This window comes from Littorina saxatilis, linkage group LG5, assembly GCF_037325665.1.
Source record: "Littorina saxatilis isolate snail1 linkage group LG5, US_GU_Lsax_2.0, whole genome shotgun sequence".
Taxonomy (NCBI): Eukaryota; Metazoa; Mollusca; class Gastropoda; order Littorinimorpha; family Littorinidae; genus Littorina; species Littorina saxatilis.
This window is the reverse complement of record NC_090249.1, coordinates 21,756,294-21,778,358: the sequence shown is the minus strand read 5'-3', so window position 1 is coordinate 21,778,358 and position 22,065 is coordinate 21,756,294. Positions and strand designations below refer to the sequence as shown.

Here is a 22,065-nt window from a genome sequence, read left to right as displayed (position 1 = left end):
AGCTATGTCGGTTTAGGCTTAATAGACGAACTCGGAAATAATAATATAATTCTGTCGGTTTTCAATAGGTTGTGGAAGAGTGACTAACTAAAGGGGGGAGTTTACGTCCTCTCAGAAACTATTTCTATTTGGGACAAGAGTTGGTGATACGCTAGTGAATAGGCTACTCTTGCTTTTATAGTGAGGCAAACACGTGCTCCTTGTCCCCGTGTTTCAAACACACCCTCGCTCTTGACTGGCCTATAGGGTCACGTGAGAAAGTTTGACTCACGAAAAGCAAGAATATTCACTCTTTCTCAACCCATTACAAACCTGACAGATTTATTTCTGAACATTGTCTATTGAAGGAGATACACGTGTTGACTTCTTGTGATTCAGTTTACGGACGATCAGGATGTAGGTGGAAAATACACTGGTGGCGCATGAACTCGTGTTTCGTTTGTCTTCAGGTTTATGCGCCACCACTGTAAATTCTCAGTATGAGAAAATAAAGTGAATTTGAATCTTGATTTGATTTGATTAGAGACTTACTTCTTGGAAACACAAGAGTGATTGAGGACAAGGAATAGTAACAATCAAAGTTGACAGAATTTCAACTATGGAGCAACCATCAAGAGTAAACAGTGGGTACGACCCTTATATCCGCATACCCTCAGACCTCTTCGGCGAGCGCAGTAACCGCCAGGCCCCCTCCGTCCTCCTGCCAACCTCCAGCCAAGGGAGGACCGCTGGGGTGTACCCTCCGCCACGCCCCCTCCCACACACCCAACCCTGGACGTTTCAAAGTCGCCGGAGTGACGCCGAGGGGCAAAGAGGAGGGATGGCGGACCAAACTCCGGAAGGTTACAGAAGACACGTACAATCTGGACAAAGACTGGGGATGGTATATCAAAGTCTGGATGGTTATCGACGCTCAGTGGATGCGTGTTATAGGTACAGTCCTCATCGTTGTGGCTTCCGAAGGCCTGTGGTGTGGCAGCAGGAGGACTCCGTGGAAAGTGATATCTGTCCTCTTGCACATCCCATCGCCAGGAAGAGGATGGATGCGAAGTGAGTGGATTGGCTCCCTTCTACAAGCAAGCAAGCAAGCACAGACATAGGCGGACATGCACACATATACTTGACAGCCAAACACTGACGCACGCACGCACACGCACGCACGCACACACACACACACACGCACACACACACACACGCACGCACGCACATACTCACGCACGCACATACATACACACACACACACATACACACACACACACGGGTGATGAATGCTTGGTATTTTTGTTTTTCTAACCCACCGAACTGACATGGTTTGCATGATATTTTCCGTGTGAAATTGGCCTTGTGCTTTCGTATACACACGTAGAGGGATAAGGCACAAGCAGGTCTGCACATAAATTGACCTTATATCGGAACAATCTCCACCCTTACCCCGCCAGGCGCGACCGAGACTGGAACTTTCAACATAGTTCCACATTGGAGGCCGAAGTCTTGTCCACTAAGCTATTAAGCCCACCGTATACCCGTTTTTAATATTCTCACTTACTGTCTCAAACTGGATAAAGTGAACACCATCTTCCAGCAAGAATGTAACCCATAAGTGCACAGTTCGACAGTCTGTAAATTATTACGTGAGTCAGTCAAATGTTAATCTCTCACACTCTTCAGACAAATGAAGATGTTCAAGGCTATTTTCTGTGAATTAAGCTATGAGTATGAGGACATTACATTCAAGCAGATGCGTGCACTATTAAGTTTTTTGGAATCATAAATTCAGATAAGAAATGTGGTATGAGCCAACAGTGAGTGCATATCTTGGTAGAGTATTTCAAATCAGTACGGACCAGTACATATAGCCATTGGTTTGTTACGTCAAGGGAATGACAGATAATAAGCGAGTGTTTCTTCCCATAAACACAAAATACGATTCACATATTGAATCACTTGAATCACTTTCAACATGATATGAATTTGACACAACACGGGTTTTAAAATTCAATGTTACACTCACCACCTTGAGCTCCGTTTTGTGCGCGCATATCACATAGGCCTACATCACAGCTGAGGTTCAGGGTCACGCCTGGATTTGAAATGACCCATGAAATATCTCCGTCGTGTGCCGCTCCTAATCAGTGCTGAGCCTGTCCCAAGCGTGGGGTTAATTCTCTAACAAGGAGAGATAGTGGCTGCGCCGTGTTTGGTCTCGGCAGATTAGTTCACACTTGGTCAGAACCTCGACTCAGTGGAAGGGAAAGAAACACTCGTGGCAATGTCCCTATTACACGTAAAGCTGAGTGAACAGCCTAGGGTTCCCTAAACTATGCGTCCCTATGGCAATCCGAATGGTGCAAAAGTCCCTTTTAGCTCTTGATGTCTAAATAACACATTATTTAGCTAAATAACGCGTTATTTAGCTAAACAATGCTTTATTTAGCTATATCATGCATTATTTAGCTAAATAATGCATTGTTTAAATTAAACAATGCATTATTTACAGATACAGAAAAAAGAGAGCCCAGAGCACTAAATAATGCATTGTTTAGCATAAATAAGAGATTGTGTTTGTAAATAACTCATTATTTATAAATAATTACGCGTTTTCTCTAAACAATATATTATATGTAAATAAAGTGTTATTTAAATAAATAAAATATTATTTAGATAAATAAAATATTATTTATCTAAATAAAATATTATTTAGATAAATAAAATATTATATGTAAATAAAATATTATTTATCTAAATAAAATATTATTTATCTAAATAAAATATTATTTAGATAAATAATTTATTATTTAGATAAATAATTTATTATTTACTGTTTTTGCCTTGAAATAGTATTATTACACTAAATAATGCTTTATATAGCTATATAATAGGTTTCCGCTATATAATTCATGATTTGGTAAATAATACATTATATACCGTAAATAAAATATTATATACCGTAAACAATTCATTGTTTAGCGCATCGCGAAGCCGTTTTTTCTCTTGTTGTTTTTTTCCACGTGTTTCCGTGGATCCACGAGAGCTCTGTTGATTCTCAAACTGACCAATCAGACAACTAGCATCTGTACACTAATTAAAGTCCCATTGTTGAGTGTGACGAAAACTCGTGGTGACGATTTTAAAACATGTTGGGTCACGCATGGTCCAATCTTACATGGTCCAATCTTACATGGTCCAACCTTACATGGTCCAACCTTACATGGTCCAATCTTACATGGTCCAATCTTACATGGTCCAACCTTACATGGTTCAACCTTACATGGTCCAATCTTACATGGTCCAATCTTGCATGGTCCAATCTTACATGGTCCAACCTTGCATGGTCCAACCTTGCATGGTCCAACCTTGCATGGTCCAATCTTACATGGTCCAATCTTACATGGTCCAACCTTACATGGTCCAACCTTACATGGTCCAACCTTACATGGTCCAACCTTACATGGTCCAATCTTGCATGGTCCAATCTTACATGGTCCAACCTTGCATGGTCCAACCTTGCATGGTCCAATCTTACATGGTCCAACCTTACATGGTCCAATCTTACATGGTCCAACCTTACATGGTCCAATCTTACATGGTCCAATCTTACATGGTCCAACCTTACATGGTCCAACCTTACATGGTCCAATCTTACATGGTCCAACCTTACATGGTCCAACCTTACATGGTCCAATCTTACATGGTCCAATCTTGCATGGTCCAATCTTGCATGGTCCAATCTTACATGGTCCAATCTTACATGGTCCAACCTTACATGGTCCAACCTTACATGGTCCAACCTTACATGGTCCAACCTTACATGGTCCAACCTTACATGGTCCAATCTTACATGGTCCAATCTTGCATGGTCCAATCTTGCATGGTCCAACCTTGCATGGTTCAACCTTACATGGTCCAACCTTACATGGTCCAATCTTACATGGTCCAACCTTACATGGTCCAACCTTACATGGTCCAATCTTACATGGTCCAACCTTACATGGTTCAACCTTACATGGTCCAATCTTACATGGTCCAATCTTGCATGGTCCAATCTTACATGGTCCAACCTTGCATGGTCCAACCTTGCATGGTCCAATCTTACATGGTCCAACCTTACATGGTCCAACCTTGCATGGTCCAATCTTACATGGTCCAACCTTACATGGTCCAACCTTGCATGGTCCAATCTTACATGGTCCAACCTTACATGGTCCAACCTTACATGGTCCAATCTTACATGGTCCAACCTTACATGGTCCAACCTTACATGGTCCAATCTTACATGGTCCAATCTTGCATGGTCCAATCTTACATGGTCCAACCTTACATGGTCCAATCTTACATGGTCCAATCTTACATGGTCCAATCTTACATGGTCCAACCTTACATGGTCCAACCTTACATGGTCCAATCTTACATGGTCCAACCTTACATGGTCCAACCTTACATGGTCCAATCTTACATGGTCCAATCTTGCATGGTCCAATCTTACATGGTCCAATCTTACATGGTCCAACCTTACATGGTCCAACCTTACATGGTCCAATCTTACATGGTCCAACCTTACATGGTCCAACCTTACATGGTCCAATCTTACATGGTCCAATCTTGCATGGTCCAATCTTGCATGGTCCAACCTTGCATGGTCCAACCTTACATGGTCCAACCTTACATGGTCCAATCTTACATGGTCCAACCTTACATGGTCCAACCTTACATGGTCCAATCTTACATGGTCCAACCTTACATGGTCCAACCTTACATGGTTCAACCTTACATGGTCCAATCTTACATGGTCCAATCTTGCATGGTCCAATCTTACATGGTCCAACCTTGCATGGTCCAACCTTGCATGGTCCAATCTTACATGGTCCAACCTTACATGGTCCAACCTTGCATGGTCCAATCTTACATGGTCCAACCTTACATGGTCCAACCTTGCATGGTCCAATCTTACATGGTCCAACCTTACATGGTCCAACCTTACATGGTCCAATCTTACATGGTCCAACCTTACATGGTCCAACCTTACATGGTCCAATCTTACATGGTCCAATCTTGCATGGTCCAATCTTACATGGTCCAACCTTGCATGGTCCAACCTTACATGGTCCAACCTTACATGGTCCAACCTTACATGGTCCAATCTTACATGGTCCAACCTTACATGGTCCAACCTTACATGGTCCAATCTTACATGGTCCAACCTTACATGGTCCAACCTTACATGGTTCAACCTTACATGGTCCAATCTTACATGGTCCAATCTTGCATGGTCCAATCTTACATGGTCCAACTTTGCATGGTCCAACCTTGCATGGTCCAATCTTACATGGTCCAACCTTACATGGTCCAACCTTGCATGGTCCAATCTTACATGGTCCAACCTTACATGGTCCAATCTTGCATGGTCCAACCTTACATGGTCCAATCTTACATGGTCCAACCTTACATGGTCCAATCTTACATGGTCCATATATATTATTGGACCATGTAAGATTGGACCATGCAAGGTTGGACCATGCAAGATTGGACCATGCAAGATTGGACCATGTAAGATTGGACCATGTAAGGTTGGACCATGTAAGGTTGGACCATGTAAGATTGGACCATGTAAGGTTGGACCATGTAAGGTTGGACCATGTAAGATTGGACCATGCAAGGTTGAAACCATGCAAGGTTGGACCATGTAAGATTGGACCATGCAAGATTGGACCATGTAAGATTGGACCATGTAAGGTTGAACCATGTAAGGTTGGACCATGTAAGATTGGACCATGTAAGGTTGGACCATGTAAGGTTGGACCATGTAAGGTTGGACCATGTAAGGTTGGACCATGTAAGGTTGGACCATGTAAGATTGGACCATGCAAGATTGGACCATGTAAGATTGGACCATGTAAGGTTGGACCATGTAAGGTTGGACCATGTAAGGTTGGACCATGTAAGGTTGGACCATGTAAGATTGGACCATGTAAGGTTGGACCATGCAAGGTTGGACCATGTAAGGTTGGACCATGTAAGGTTGGACCATGTAAGGTTGGACCATGTAAGGTTGGACCATGTAAGATTGGACCATGCAAGGTTGGACCATGCAAGGTTGGACCATGTAAGATTGGACCATGCAAGATTGGACCATGTAAGATTGGACCATGTAAGGTTGGACCATGTAAGGTTGGACCATGTAAGATTGGACCATGCAAGGTTGGACCATGCAAGATTGGACCATGCAAGATTGGACCATGTAAGATTGGACCATGTAAGGTTGGACCATGTAAGGTTGGACCATGTAAGATTGGACCATGTAAGGTTGGACCATGTAAGGTTGGACCATGTAAGGTTGGACCATGTAAGATTGGACCATGCAAGGTTGGACCATGCAAGGTTGGACCATGTAAGATTGGACCATGCAAGATTGGACCATGTAAGATTGGACCATGTAAGGTTGAACCATGTAAGGTTGGACCATGTAAGATTGGACCATGTAAGATTGGACCATGTAAGGTTGGACCATGTAAGGTTGGACCATGTAAGATTGGACCATGTAAGGTTGGACCATGCAAGATTGGACCATGCAAGATTGGACCATGTAAGATTGGACCATGTAAGGTTGGACCATGTAAGGTTGGACCATGTAAGATTGGACCATGTAAGGTTGGACCATGTAAGGTTGGACCATGTAAGATTGGACCATGTAAGATTGGACCATGCGTGACCCAACATGTTTTAAAATCGTCACCACGAGTTTTCGTCACACTCAACAATGGGACTTTAATTAGTGTACAGATGCTAGTTGTCTGATTGGTCAGTTTGAGAATCAACAGAGCTCTCGTGGATCCACGGAAACACGTGGAAAAAAACAACAAGAGAAAAAACGGCTTCGCGATGCGCTAAACAATGAATTGTTTACGGTATATAATATTTTATTTACGGTATATAATGTATTATTTACCAAATCATGAATTATATAGCGGAAACCTATTATATAGCTATATAAAGCATTATTTAGTGTAATAATACTATTTCAAGGCAAAAACAGTAAATAATAAATTATTTATCTAAATAATAAATTATTTATCTAAATAATAAATTATTTATCTAAATAATAAATTATTTATCTAAATAATATTTTATTTAGATAAATAATATTTTATTTAGATAAATAATATTTTATTTACATATAATATTTTATTTATCTAAATAATATTTTATTTAGATAAATAATATTTTATTTATCTAAATAATATTTTATTTATTTAAATAACACTTTATTTACATATAATATATTGTTTAGAGAAAACGCGTAATTATTTATAAATAATGAGTTATTTACAAACACAATCTCTTATTTATGCTAAACAATGCATTATTTAGTGCTCTGGGCTCTCTTTTTTCTGTATCTGTAAATAATGCATTGTTTAATTTAAACAATGCATTATTTAGCTAAATAATGCATGATATAGCTAAATAAAGCATTGTTTAGCTAAATAACGCGTTATTTAGCTAAATAATGTGTTATTTAGACATCAAGAGCTAAAAGGGACTTTTGCACCATTCGGATTGCCATAGTCCCTGCGTCCAAAACTTGACGCAATAGAAGCCGACAAAAACGGTCTTGGGACGCACTAAACTCCCGTTACCACTGATGATGCATACCGTCGGTGCTGTTTTCAGTAAACGTTCTGTACCGACGCCATATTTTTGGCTCACGTAAGTGTAGCCTATGCGATGCTAACTTTTGTCTGTCTGTGCGTGCGTGCGTGTGTGATAGAAACTTTAACATTTGACTGAACACCGAAATACTAATTTTACCGGGTTATTATCCAAGCAACAGCTTCAAAGTATTGAAGCAATGATCAACATTTCGTCGGCACGTATGTACATAAAGTGTGTATCCAAAGAAAACGGGTGGTGGTGGGTTGGGGGGGGGGGTAAAAACAGGTGACTGGTTTGTGTTGTGTGTGGTATGTAGACCAGGTCAGGGGTCAAGGTTAGGTCAGATCGCGTGAAGGATTGTGGTATAGATACAGTTCTCACCCAGCTCATAGATCTATACATACCCAGCTGCAGTTCGCCGATTCGGGGAAGACGATTTCACATTGTTCGGTTTCGTAGCGGCTCCAGAAAAAATAGATAAAGAAGATACCAAAGGAGATTTCCTACAGGTTGATCTGCACAGCGTGTTTTCAGTGTCTGCGCGAGGAAGCGCTGTCGAAAGGGCAGTGTCGATCTCAGTGGCAGTCGTGTCCCTGTAAGTAGGCTACAGACAGACAGATCTAGATCTAGCGTCTCCCACTCTTGCACCGTGTCTATGCTTACTGTGTGTGTGTATGTGTGACGGAGTGATTGAGTTTGTGTTACTGTTTGTCGATTTCTGACGGGAGCCTTGAAGGCTTCGCCTCTTGTTTTTAACCTAATAATCCCTTGGCACGTCAATTATATCGTTAACTATCGTCGTCTTTGACAGCGTGGGGAAGAAAAAAAAAGTTCGTGCAAGCTTTCCTGGGGGAGGAAGGGGGGGGGGGGGGATGGAGAAGAACTGTACGTAAAAAGGCTCTTCAGTAACTACTCTCAGGGAGCAAGTTGAGATTTTTGTGGCAATGTGTAAATACACCCCATCCCTCCCCCCCCCCCCCCCCCCGGCCTTGGATCAAAATTAGTGTCGGAGTGAGAAGGTCAGTGTCAAGTGTTTGCCACTATCCAGATCGTCTGCCTATTGTTACATGTACAATCACATTATATTGTTGCACTTCTGACTGCCTTAAACTTCAGGAAGGAACAAATTATAACCGTATGGCAAATTACTAACAACGTTTTTTTGTGTTACACTTATTCTAGCCAGAAAGCAATATTAACCGTCACCTATGTTAAAATACCGTTTTATCATTTTTAAATAGTTTTGACATCAAGCTGTTTGGTCGGGTCACGACTAGCTCGTGTACCTTTAAAGGCACAGTAAGCCTCCCGTAAACCATCACAGAGCTCCCCGAGCGTCTAAATACAGTACAAGCATACTTCCATTTGAACGCTCACCGAACGGGAACATCCTGGCTGCTTTCTGTCGAGCGTGAGACATTTTCAAAGAATTTATTTTCGTAGACTTGTTCCGTTAACAACAACGGCGCCTCGTTTTTGCGCTAGACCTAACTTTTAAAATCTAAATAATAAATTGACAGCTTGTTACACAAACATTCTTTAATCATAAAAGAATTCGTTTTTCATCAAGACAAGATCAGAACAATTCGAAGTTGTGAAAGTTTAAAAAAAGAAAAGCCCGGAAGCAGGGTCACGCAAGGGTCGTAGCAGACGACGGCCGGTTTATCAGTGCAAATCGCCGTTCCTCTCAACAGTCAAAAGCCATCGCTAGAGTTCTTGTGAACCACAGCCGTTGTTTCGTGCATAAAAAAAAACGTGCTATTGTAGATAAGCTCACGTCGAGTCGCATTCAAATGACTAACTATGACGACTGCATTGTGAAAAGGGAAAACTGGATCACACGGGTTCACGATGGCTCAGGGGTAAGATAAACCACGCAAAAATAAATTCTTTGAAAATTGTTCGCTCTTTACGGAGGGCACCTAGGATGTTCTCAATTGGTGAGTGTTTAAATGAAATGGTGTTTGTACTGTGTGTAAAAGCCTGACCGTATCTGTGATGGTTTACGGGAGGCTTACTCTGCCTTTAAGTGTAAATAATGGTCTAATACCCAGGCTATCAACACTCGATCTTGGTACAATATACTGCTTGACCCGACACCTACAGTGACAGAATGGCCGGACAATGTCTGAGTGACGATAAAAACCATAAGCGAAAACCTTTCGAGCTACAGTAGACTCCGCTTAATAAGGTCACCTTGGTGCAGGACAAAAGTGGCTATATTAAGCGGGTGGATTTAATAAAAGCATAAGCATAAAACATAAGGAAAAATCCGTGCAGTCAGAAATTGGCCTCAAAAAGCGGGTGGCTTTCTTAAACATGGCCTTATTCAGCGGATTCTACTGTATTTGCTTCAGGTGTGGGACAGATTTTCAATCCGGAGACAGATATAATTATATTTCACGACATCTGACGCTTTCGGTTTTGTAATGTGTACTTATGATGTCCGTGGTAGGAAAGAGAAATATTCAGTCGGGATATACAGGGTGGGCCATAAAAAGTGTCCACATTTAATTTGTTAATATTTTTCCTGTAAAGTGATATTTTCTTTTCTGTTTCAGATAGAATTTGAGACAAGCATCTTAGAATTCTTTTAAAGCCTGAATGGATCGCATTCCAGTACAGGAAAGGACCTCGTGGATAAATTCAGGAACACTGGTAGTCTCGCAGATAACAATAAAGGACATAGTGGTCGACCATTTTCTGAATTTATCCACGAGGCGCTTCACAGTTCTCGCACATGGACAGTGTGTGCCAGGGAACTCTCTCCGAAAAGCGCGCTGGGCGAGAACCACAGAATTGGTAGCAAAGTAAAGTTCAACGATTTTGGTCCTTTCCTGTACTGGAATGCGATCCATTCAGGCTTTAAAAGAATTCTAAGATGCTTGTCTCAAATTCTATTTGAAACAGAAAAGAAACTATCACTTTACAGGAAAAATATTAACAAATTAAATGTGGACACTTTTTATGGCCCACCCTGTATACAAGACTCCTGAAGCTTTCGGTTTACTGTGCGTGTGTTTATGATTATGTCGGACGGTGGTAGAAAAAGAAATGTGTGGCAATGGCTATACTAAACTGGGTTCCCTTGTTTCTTTACACCGAGCTGACCACATATCGCTCATTCTGAGACGGAGCTTCGATTAAGTGTTAAACAAGATTCAAGAAACAACAAAAGTATGTGGTATGTGCTCTTAATAGATGGACAACCAAAGTAAGTGAGAGTTGTGCGAAACCATAGACCTATTATATAGGTCCCTGGCGGAACGTAGCACCCGAAACTGAGGGAATAAGAAGCGCTGAAATGTACAAACAAATTTCATCATCAATCGACTGTTAGGCTGTCACAGCAAACAACTTTTATCACCAATACAATAGACGATTTTCGGAAATAACTCCGTCGGGTTTGTATGGGTTGTGAAAGAGTGAATACCCTTGTTTTTCTTCGGACAAATTCATTCACGCGTGCTCCTGTCCGGCACGTGTTTCAGACACACTAGTAATTGGTCCCTCCAATGGTTGTCTTTTCACAACCCATACAAACCCGACAGATTATTTTCGGAATTCATCTATTTATATTGACTGTTCGGCTGTCGTAGCAGGTGAAGAACATCCAGTTCCGCTTTTCCTTCAACATCCCCTACCAGCATTAAATGCAGACTCTAATCTTGCACAGAGCACTTCTCTCCAAGCCTTGCGGGAACTTGATACAGACACAGTCCCCGGTTCGATCTGCGATGCGTGTTCTCGTGACGTGAATAGTTAAGTGAACAGGATGAGAACAAGTGTTAGGTACTCGAACAGTGTCAGTTGTAGTGCAGAGTTCTGTGAGGTACAGGTGTTTTGTGAGTGAACGTGGAACCGTAATATTATTATGGACACTGAGTCGGAACTGTCTACTTGCCTGAATGTCAGGTAAAATTATCTTTGTTTTTTTGGCTGGGTATTGTGTGTGTGTGTGTGTGTGTGTGTGTGTGTGTGTGTGTGTGTGTGTGTGTGTGTGTGTGTGTGTGTGTGTGTGTGTGTGTGTGTGTGTGTGTGTGTGTTCCACTTGTGTTTTCTTTTTCTTTTTTTCATCTTCCTTTCTTTATTTCGTTCTTCTTTTTCTTCGTCCCCCCCCCCCCCCCCCCCCATACCCCCACCCCTCCTCCCATGATGAGCGCGCTTGCGCATGTATGTACTATTGGTTTGCGTGTCACTTGAAATAAACCGCAGGTTGATTAAATGTGTACCGATTCTGGACCTACAAGCCGCACATTTTCCAGGGTATGAGGTGCAGATAGTCGCAGTATTGATCAAAGATTGATAGCATATATATATAATTCAGTACTCTAACGGGTACGGGGCTTATCATGACCATAGCCTGAGAATGCTATCCCCAAAACGCGAAAATAATACTGTTTAAAGGCATACTAACGCACTCCCGTGTTTACAAAGTGTAGTTTGCCCACAATCGATGTCAAACGCACCATAAGACCATATAATGACGATACGTCACCATGCGCGGACCATAATACATGCATTACAGCTTGTTCTAGCCTCTGAAAAAGTGAGGATGTCAACAAAGCCGCGGTGTTCTCTCCCTTGCATCACAACGTTACATGTGTTGCCAAATCTATAAATAGGACGATCCAGATCAAAATGAAAATTCAAATATCTCAACATTTAAGGGGTCCTAGACCACAATATTTTGCAGGGAACTTAATTTAGTCTGTCTCCAGCTGTTGGTAAAGCAATTAGCGAGTATAGTCATCGAGTACATATGGCTTTAAACATAACAGTGTAACAGCCAGTTATATTTTGTAACTTTCACAGTATACTGCTTGGTTTGTTAAATACAATTTTCTCGTAATCGAGTGCATAATGTTTCTCTTTGTCTCTGCCTGTCTGTCCGTATTTCCTCTTTTCTCTCTGTCTGTCTGTCTCTCTGTCTGTCTCTCTCTCGCCTTCCAAGCTTGTCGTCATTGCTGACCTCATACTAGTTTGAGCAGATCAAGGAAATATTCATGAAAGTTTGACGACTACCGCAAGAAAATCGATTGCACGTCTGTCAAAAATGCAATACTGGTTTCTGTGGCAAAGATAATGACATTTTCAACGGCTGTACTGGATTAATCAACACATTGTCGAAACGCCGACAAAGACTGGACATTAATTAATTATGCCCTCGATCCGATCCCAAAGCGCCCCCCCCCCCCCTCTCCTAAATCTGTCATCCCTCAACACCCACACTCACATGGTAGTATTGGTGAGCAAGGCGAAAGTCCCTATTCAGCAAATGTCCAAGCTATTGTTTATTTGTTCTTTCGTTTGTTTGTTTTTGTTTCCGTGCGGGTTTGTTGGAGCCTCAAGTTAGAGGATGCGCACTCGTGCCTCTCTGTTTTTGCGCTGTTCAAATGTTATTTCCAGCGCGTAGTTTCTGATTGTAAAGAAACTACCAATTCTACCAAACCCAGGGGCGGATCCAGGGGGGGGGGGGGTTCCAGGGTTCCCCCCCCCCCCCCAGCCTAAAAAAAAAGAAAAGAAATCAATTTGAAAAGAAAGAAAAAATTATGGCTCAGATTGCACCAGATTCTTCCATTTTCCTAGTTTTTATCAAATTTTTCCGGGATGTCAGGGGACCCCCCTAGGAGCCGGCCTTTGTCTTCTAAATGACGGTTTTAAAATGTAGTTGGGTTGGTTTTTTTGTGGCTCAGGTTGCACCAGATCGGTCAATTTCCCTTGTTTTGATCCAAATTTTTCTTCTAAAATCAACTTTTGGGAAGGTGTATTAGGGGAAGTTTTTTGGTTCAGATTGCACCAGATTGCCTAATTTTCCTTGTTTTTATCAACATTTTTCGGGGGGGGGGGGGCGGCATCCCCCCCCCCCCCCCCCAAGAGGGTCGGACGCTTTGCGCCCTCAATTGAACGCTTCGCGTCGTCGACCTGTCCCTAAACACATTTTGGAAACTCCCCCTTGAAAATGATTTGATCCGCCCCTGAAACCAAAGCTACTTAATTCATTAAGCTTGGATGGCTTTGTTTTGGATCCATGTTAGCCCCACTCAGATATGCAGATTCTGGCAACAGAAGAAGACAAGAATAGAACAAGAGTTGTATGCAACAAAGCCATAATGGCTTTCTCATGACTTCACATTATATTTCTCTTTCTGACAGAAAAAAAGAAGAGTGGATATTTTTCCTTCGTGCATAAACTGTTAACGCACATAAGGCGCAGCCCAGTGCCGACTGTTGTACACACTGGCAAATCATGACCAAAATGTTAATCCGATCACAAGGCTGAGAAAGTTCATGACCATAACATTGTGGTCCCAGAAGTGTGTGTGTTGAGTGTTCATATTGTGCTTGATCGTTCATGGCGGTCGCGACTTTAGTGTAAGTTTTGATTTTACGATTGATTTTATGACAGTTATCTCGATGTAATTCAAATTTTTTGTTTGTTTTGAGAACGATGTTTAATAACTGCAAGATTTTCTCACTGAAGAAAGTTCACCACAGCATTGTGATCCCAGTAGTGTTTGTGCGTGTATGTTGAACTAGATGAATACCCGCTTCGCCGGGTACGGCTGGGCCAGGAAGAAGTCGAGCCGAATACCCGGCTGCGCCGGGGACCCGGCTATGCCGGGTGTACGCCGGCTTTGCTGGCGCACCGCACGGAGGAAGGGAGACAAACGCGGCTGAAAACACTGGAGAAGATAAGGAAGAGTTACTGGGAATGGATCCAGAGAAAAACCAAAATCGGTTCAGCGCTGCGCGCTGAGAGCACGTGTTCAAATATCTCATCGATGAGGTTGTGTCCGGGGTGTAGCTGAATACGGTCTCCAAATTTGAAAAAGATCCACCGAGATCTTTGGCTTGGCATCGCGGACACACACAGACAGACACAAGTCGTATATATATATAGAAGATAGATGTTTAGATTATGGTAGATCACATCAGTGTAAGTTTAGTTTCTGCTTGATTTTATATGTAGAGTTAATTTAACAGATATGTTTTGCGTATCGACAATGAACATTCATAATTATAATCACAATAGTGATTTGATTATTTTTCACAAATAATTCATTCAGACGTTCGTAGCAATAGATGACAACTTAAAACGCTGAGGAACAGGGTGGTGTTGTACTTAAAGGAGCGTGGCTTCACCGTGAAAAAGAGTTAACCCTTTGGCATATCAGTCACGTCAACACTCAGGGTTCAGTGAATCTACCGAAACTATCAATTCTGGTGATCCTAGTCTCCAGTCGGAACCTAGGCCGAACATAATACTTCTATACTCTGCACATCACATTCATCTTCTCGCCAGTGACAGGTACCCTAAAGGTATTAAACCGACATCTCCTTTAATTGCATATCTCATTGAAATCCTTACTGCATTCTTCTTCACTATACATGCACTATAGGGAGCGATGTTACATGTATGATCTGTTATTTCTGGTGGTGTTTTGGCATCAGCGAAATAATTATCCTTGTTAATCGATCTCTGTCATCGAGTCCGCTGTCGCTATGTGGTGTAATTCTGGGGAACAACTTTGCAGTATAATTCAAACAAAATGATGAAACCGCGTTTACGAGTGTCTCAGATCACTTGCCATAAAAGTAATACATGACATTTGAAATGATTTGAAATGCAAACCCTTTTAAATGAGATAGGACATTGATTTAACAAACCAAGACATTTCTCTTTGACCTTATATCTAAAATGAAACCTGTGGCGTCAAAAGCGAAGTAAATTTGAAGACGTCATAAATGCGAGTAATGGCGTCACGTATAAGTTCTTTCACATCTTATGTACGTGTCCCGATGAAATGACAAAAAGAATTATTTCTGAATAAGTTTGTCTCGGTGACGTAGTCATATTTGCACAGACAGAAGAATCGTACATGTACATGTATCGGTATCGTATCTCATTAACTGGTATCCCTTTCAGGGGTGATGTCATTAGACCTTTACGTCATAAAATGACGACGTTCAAAATACGATACTTTTTGGTGTGCTTCACAATGGTGTCTTTGCAAGACTGTGGCTGGGTAAGCTTATATACAATCAATGGAAATTGAGGAAAGTTACACGAATCAAAGCTGCTCTGGAGGGATGGGCGGACAGAACAGCAGAACTAATATGTAGACGGACAGGTAGATATCGATCTACCCCCATCTCAAACAATGCTAATGCATAAACTTTTTGTTTGTTTTTTGTTTTTGTTTTTGCAGACGCATGCACAGTGAGGAGCGTCTCCTCGACGACAGTGGAGGAGGAGGAGGAGACGACAGAGGCGTAGGGATGGATGACCTTGACAACCTCATTGACCTTGTTGCACGCGCCAATGACGTGCACATAGACCCCGGGAACATTCTTTCCTCGGTGCGCGCCAGCCCTTGTCCTATCAATAACCGTCAATTCACACCTCAAGACCGACCTGGCCTTGACCCACTTTACTCCACTAGTTGCCATGGCGGCAAGGTCAGCTCGCCCAGGATCAAGCTCACTGGAGACAGACTCTTCGACACCAAGCCGCCACCTCTTCCACTGAGCCTAGCAGATGCGCATAAACTGCAAGGGTACAGTCATAGCGAATGCACGCCCAGGGGTGGGAGAGAGAGTGACTTGAAAGAAGTGAGAGACCGAAGAAAGAAGGGAGGGATACTGTACGGCCTGGGAATCAAAGACTCCATGTTAAGCCCCAAAGAGCGATACAACAGCCAGTTTCAGTTGCCTGAGCGACGCATGCCTGCCAAGCTTCCAGAAGAAATGCCGACCAAAGACGTGGTCATGTCGTGGTTAAAACACGGCTCCGCTCCTGAAGGCGAGAGCCATTTTCCTGACATTCTGCAGCCCCCTAGCAAGGGCAAGGCCAGGCAGAAACGTAAACCGTCTGCAGTGAGTGAATAGACGTGTATTGTGGAACTTTGTACTATATTGTAGACATTTTGGAACCCGCTAACATGGTCATGGTCAGGTGGTACCATAACCAGTCTGCAGTGAGTGAATAGAAGTTTACATAATAATTGTGGAACTTTGTAGACATTCTGCAGCCCCCTAACAACGGCAAGGCCAGGCGTAACCAGTCTGCATTGAGTGAACAAAATGTTGACATCATACACTGTGGCGTGGCTTATCTGCCGTCTTACGTGTGTACAGTATGCTGTGGGAGAGTCAAGTTGTACGTCAATAAATTTAAACTCCGGATGTCGAGAACCTTATTTTTCGGACATTCTGCAACCCCTTCAGCAGGTCAACGGCTGGCGGGAACGAAATCAGTCTACACTGAGTGAATAAAAGTTTACATGATACATAGTGTGACGTGACGTGTCTACTGGTGTACAGTCTGTTGTCAGGAAGGAAGAGTTAACGTCTTTAGTTGTGAGTTGAGGTGGCTCGTCTGCTGACTCGAGTGTGTGCATTCTGATGTCAGCGAGTAGGAACTGTGTACATATGTGTGATGTGTGACGCCCTTCTATAATAATAATAATAATAATAATAATAAATGAGCATTTATATAGCGCAACATCATAACTTTACAATTATGCTCTTTGCGCTTGACACATTTAAAATTAAAACACAGTTATACAAGCATTTACATCTACATTCATAGTCAACAACGCTTAATTAAAAGCATACACCATCAAACATACATTACAAAAAATTCTTCCACTAACTAAGTAATAAAAACATGAATAAAATAGGTTGTGAAAACTACCAAACGACAAGCGCATGGCCACGGAGGCTGCAGTCAGCAAAGAGAAACATGCGTCAGTTGTTTTTGACGTCGTGTAATTATCAACGTAGAACATCTGAATTGCTGCGCACTATCCACAAACCTACGGCTATTTTACATGGCAAAATTGCGTCGTAAATTGAGGCATTTGTCAATCAGGAAGGACGACAATACAATATATCTTCACTTCTACTGGCGAATACAAACTGGGATGTAATGCATTTTGACGTCTTTTGTCCATCACTAGCTGGTCATGAAGAAACGCAAGCTTTACCGCCGGACCGGTTCGGTAGACGTCACAGGTGACGCCTTGTACTCCTCCTCTGTTGGGTATCATCATGCTTTTTGACATGAACCACCTCTAAAGCAAGAAGCGAACGTCACAAACATTGCATGAACAAAAAGATAGGGACACAGTATTTGTGAAGGAGGGTGCTCATCGACAGAATAACGTCATGTGCTTTGACGACTGGACTTTGTGTCATCAAATAGGGATATGTTTCAACGCTGTGAGCTTTTCTCCGCAGACTCAAGACTATGATATGTCCGTGAGGACACCATTCCCTTTTGTCTGAAAGACTTGGGATCCTTTCTTTATTTGGTGTTTAACGTCGTTTTCAACCACGAAGGTTATATCGCGACGAGGGAAAGGGGGGAGATGGGATAGGGGAAAGGGGGGAGATGGGATAGAGCCACTTGTTAAGTGTTTCTTGTTCACAAAAGCACTAATCAAAAAATTGTTCCAGGGGCTTGCAACGTAGTACAATATATGACCTTACTGGGAGAATGCAATTTTCCAGTACAAAGGACTAAACATTTCTTACATTCTGCTTGACTAAAATCTTTACAAACATTGACCATTTTCTATACAAGAACCACTTAACAAGGGTTAAAGGAGAAACAGAATCCGTTAGTCGCCTCATACGACATGCGGGGTGCAGAGAAATAAGGATGTGGAAAAGAAGACTTTTGGTAAGTGAAATAAAGGTGATGGATCCAGTCAGGTAGAAATAAGACAACAAGAAAAGAATTGGAAAACTGCAGGGAATAGTAGGGAGAGTTTTCTTGGAAGGAAATATAGGTGAAAGGACTGGTAAGGCAGAAATAAGACAAAAGAAGAGAAGAAACAGAACCGTTAGTCGCCTCTTACGACATGCTGGGTAGCATCGGGTAAATTCTTTCTAGTCCCAACCAATATGGGACTCCCCCTAACCCGCGGGGGGTCTTGGGATCCTAAAACGCAGCACCAGCCTACACGAAAGTGTGGCACCATACCCAGTGACGTGATTGAAACGGACTGAATCGAGAATATCGTGAATTTGCAATGACTTTTTATGCTTTCATATCACAACGGTTTATTTGACTGGTGGTATGAATTGTTTTTTACACCGTAAATGAGTGTGTGTGTACATTTCAGTCTATTTGACTGGCTGTCCTTCTGTCCGCACCCAGACCTCCGGTGTTATATAGGCCGATTGAGCTGAAATGTGTATGTGTATAGCATAATATGAACCTGACAGTGCCAGTAGGAGATATCGCATGCTTACAAAGTTTACCCGTGAGTTGTGATGTATTATATTATATTCAACTAAAACTGTTTACACATTTTTCATTGTCTGAAAATTGAATAGCGTCATGCAAAAGTTGTTGAAAGAATACGTAGATGAGCCCTCTTTTTGTGATATATGTGGGTGCGTACGTGTGTGCGCGCATGCGTGTGTGTGTGTGTGTGACAGGGAGACTACCGTCGCCCTTCACAGCAGACTCTGCAGTTGTTCGCCTTAGAAGTTGCGAGCTATAAATAGGATTGTAGAGTTCTGTTTGTGATGGGGTCTAAAATTCTCAATCCTGTTTGATTGGACTTCGCTTCCAAAGTTGATTGTGGTGTTTTGGCACTCGGTTACATTTGGCGTCGTCGACAGGGATGGGACTCGACATGAAATGTTCAGGAATGGCGTTATGGCCACTGAATCATTTTCGTGCTGTTCCCATTCCACGAACCTGGGAGGGGGCGGGGACGTAGCTCAGTTGGTAGCGCGCTGGCTTTGTAGCCAGTTGGTCGCTATCAGCGTGGGTTCGATCCCCACGTTCGGCGAGAGATTTATTTCTCGGAGTCAAATGCAACTTTGTGCAGACTCTCTTCGGTGTCCGAACACCCCCGTGTGCACACATGCGCACGAAAAAGATCCCACATTCACAGCGAAAGTCGCAGGGCTTGGAAAACACGAAGACACGCATGCATCATCTCTCGTCTCTGATTATCATGATCGTATTTCGATACTTTGACGAGACAAACCCAATGCTGGTGTGTCGAAGAAGACAGCCACAGCGGGCTTGTTCGAATCAAAGTATCACACCATATCTTCAGCGTATTACCAATACCTGTCCCAATATAGACCAGTTGGTCTAAGAGGACGTTAAACCCTAATAGTCAGTCAGTCAGTCAACCTGGGAGGGACCTAAGCTTGGCGGGTCCATGGTTCGGAACTTTGGGGGACAAAGTTCATTCAAACGGGGGCGAGTGTGACAGGGAGACTACCGTCGCCCTTCACAGCAGACTCTGCATAGTTGTTCGCCTTAGAAGTTGCGAGCTATTTATAGCTCGCAAGGCAACACCTGTGGATTGTAGAGTTCTGTTTGTGATGGGGTCTGGCGGCTTTTGTCTCTCTGTATGATCATGGAATCCTTTGCGAATGCATAACAGATTTTATAGGGCTTAGAAATAAGCTCTAAAATTCTCAATCCTGTTTGATTGGACTTCGCCTCCAAAGGTGATTGTGGTGTTTCGGCACTCGGTTACATGTGTGTGTGTGGAGGAGGAGGTGTAGGTGTGTGCTAGCGTATGTATACGTGCGTGCGTGCGTGTATGTACACACATGCGTGCAGGGTTTAGCCTGGAAGAAAAAGACAATGGGACATTTGTCCCCCTCAACCAAATTCTGATGGGACATTACATAGTCGACGGCAAAACGCACAAAGCAGGCTAGGCGCTCCGAAAATGCTTTTGTCGAAAGATGCAAAATAGTGCTATTTAGTGCCATATGCTGATATGAGAATGTGCCAGTGTATCGGGTTAGTGTGTGTGTGTTTGTCTGTGTTTCGATCGATATCGCTTCTGTTGACAGTTTCCACAGAGGTAATCGCGCAAGCACAGATAGTTCGCAGAATTGGTTGAATACTAATGAATTACAATTTAAAAGCAAATCACATTGCATTTTACAAACTCGCAAGTTGCTCGGCTTGGCGCGCATTTTTGCCTAGCTCATTTCGAACATTGTACTCCCGTGAAAAGTGTGCATGGGGTGGCGCAGTGGTACGTAATCTCAGTGCGCCCTTTGACGCACTGAAGGCAATTCCAATGGGACATTTTGAGATGTTATGCACCAATGGCACAAGGCGCACTAGTAAATGAAACCATGTGCGTGAGTACACTCTTCAAAAAAAGGTTAAGGATCACTTTTTTACAAGCACGCCACACAAAACAGACAAGACCGAATTCTTTCATTTAAAAAAAAGTATATAATTGAACAACCAAGGAGTAATGACAAACGAAGCAAAGATCGAACGCGGCAGCGACAATTTAGCTAGAGTGTGTCAAACGTGACAACCCTCGAAAATGGAATTCACAACAATGTGAATCAGTGTCAATAACGTGTGTGGCCTCCGTTGTGTGCCAGGAATTTAACACATCGTTGGTGCATGGAGTGGATCAGGTTGCATATGAATGCTCTGGGAACTCCATTCCACTCCTGCTGGAGCCATTGCAGCAGTTGACCCAGATTGGCAGGAGGAGGGGGATGTTGCTGTACCCGACGACAAAGCTCGTCCCACATATGCTCTATGGGGTTCAGGTCCGGGCTGTTGGCTGGCCCCAGCATCCTGTTGATCCTGACCTGCTGGATGAAGGTGTTTACAGCTGCAGAGCGATGGGGAGGTGCGTTGTCATCCTGAAGAATCGCACGAGGGCCGATCGCTTGGAGGGCTGGAACGACCAGGGGTTGCAGGATCTCATTCTGGTAGCGGACACCGGTCAAGTTGCCCACTACATGGTACAGAGGTGTCCTTAGACGTGTGCTGATCCTTCCCCAGACCATCACAGAGCCTCCGCCAAAACACTGTTGTTCCCGAACAGCGCCTTCTGCAAATCGCTCTCCGCGACGCCTCCACACTCGGATGCGACCATCAGCAGGTTCCAAGCAAAAGCGGGACTCATCTGTAAACAACACCTGAGCCCACTGCTGACGTTGCCACCTCACATGTTGAGTAGACCAGGCTCGGCGAGCTGATCGGTGATTAGCAGTCAGTGTTGTTCCTCGGACTGGACGCCTTGCACGCAAGCCAAAGTTGTGTAAGCGGTTTCGGATCGTCTGACCACTATCAACAGTGTTGGTGGTAGCTTGTAGGCCGTTGCCTAATGTTGTTTGCCGTAGCCATTCTTTGTTGCATGGCCTGCCTCTGAATGAAGCGATCCTCTCTTTGTGGGGTGACTGGGCCGACCAGAACGTTGTCGCTCCTGCACTCTTCCAGTTGCGTGGAATCTCTGTTTTAGTCTGATGATGACAGAGGGAGCCACTGCAAGCCTCTGGGCCACTTGCCTGGCAGCAACACCGTCTTGTAGCCATCCTATTGCCCTTCCTCTATCCAAATCGCTCAGTTTTATTCGTGGGGCATGTTGCTACTCTGCATAATTGTGTCAGCGT

The 22,065-nt window shown here is 43.1% G+C and overlaps 1 protein-coding gene across 1 annotated transcript; it reads left to right on the top strand.

The window, feature by feature from the left end:
- The first annotated feature begins 549 nt into the window (after positions 1-549).
- On the top strand, positions 550-16,950 carry LOC138966553 (uncharacterized). Its single transcript, XM_070338822.1, has 2 exons — positions 550-1,050; positions 15,861-16,950. Exons 1-2 carry the CDS (start codon positions 599-601, stop codon positions 16,537-16,539), a joined length of 1,131 nt encoding a protein of 376 aa, XP_070194923.1. The 5' UTR covers positions 550-598; the 3' UTR covers positions 16,540-16,950.
- The last annotated feature ends 5,115 nt before the right edge of the window (positions 16,951-22,065 follow it).

What these genes read in the sequence shown, in the direction of transcription:
- LOC138966553 (XM_070338822.1), top strand. Translation starts at nt 599, where the DNA reads ATGGAGCAACCATCAAGAGTAAACAGTGGGTACGACCCTTATATCCGC. An exon ending in AGGAAGAGGATGGATGCGAA is followed by an intron (nt 1,051 to 15,860) that starts GTGAGTGGATTG and finishes TTGTTTTTGCAG; the next exon opens with ACGCATGCACAGTGAGGAGC.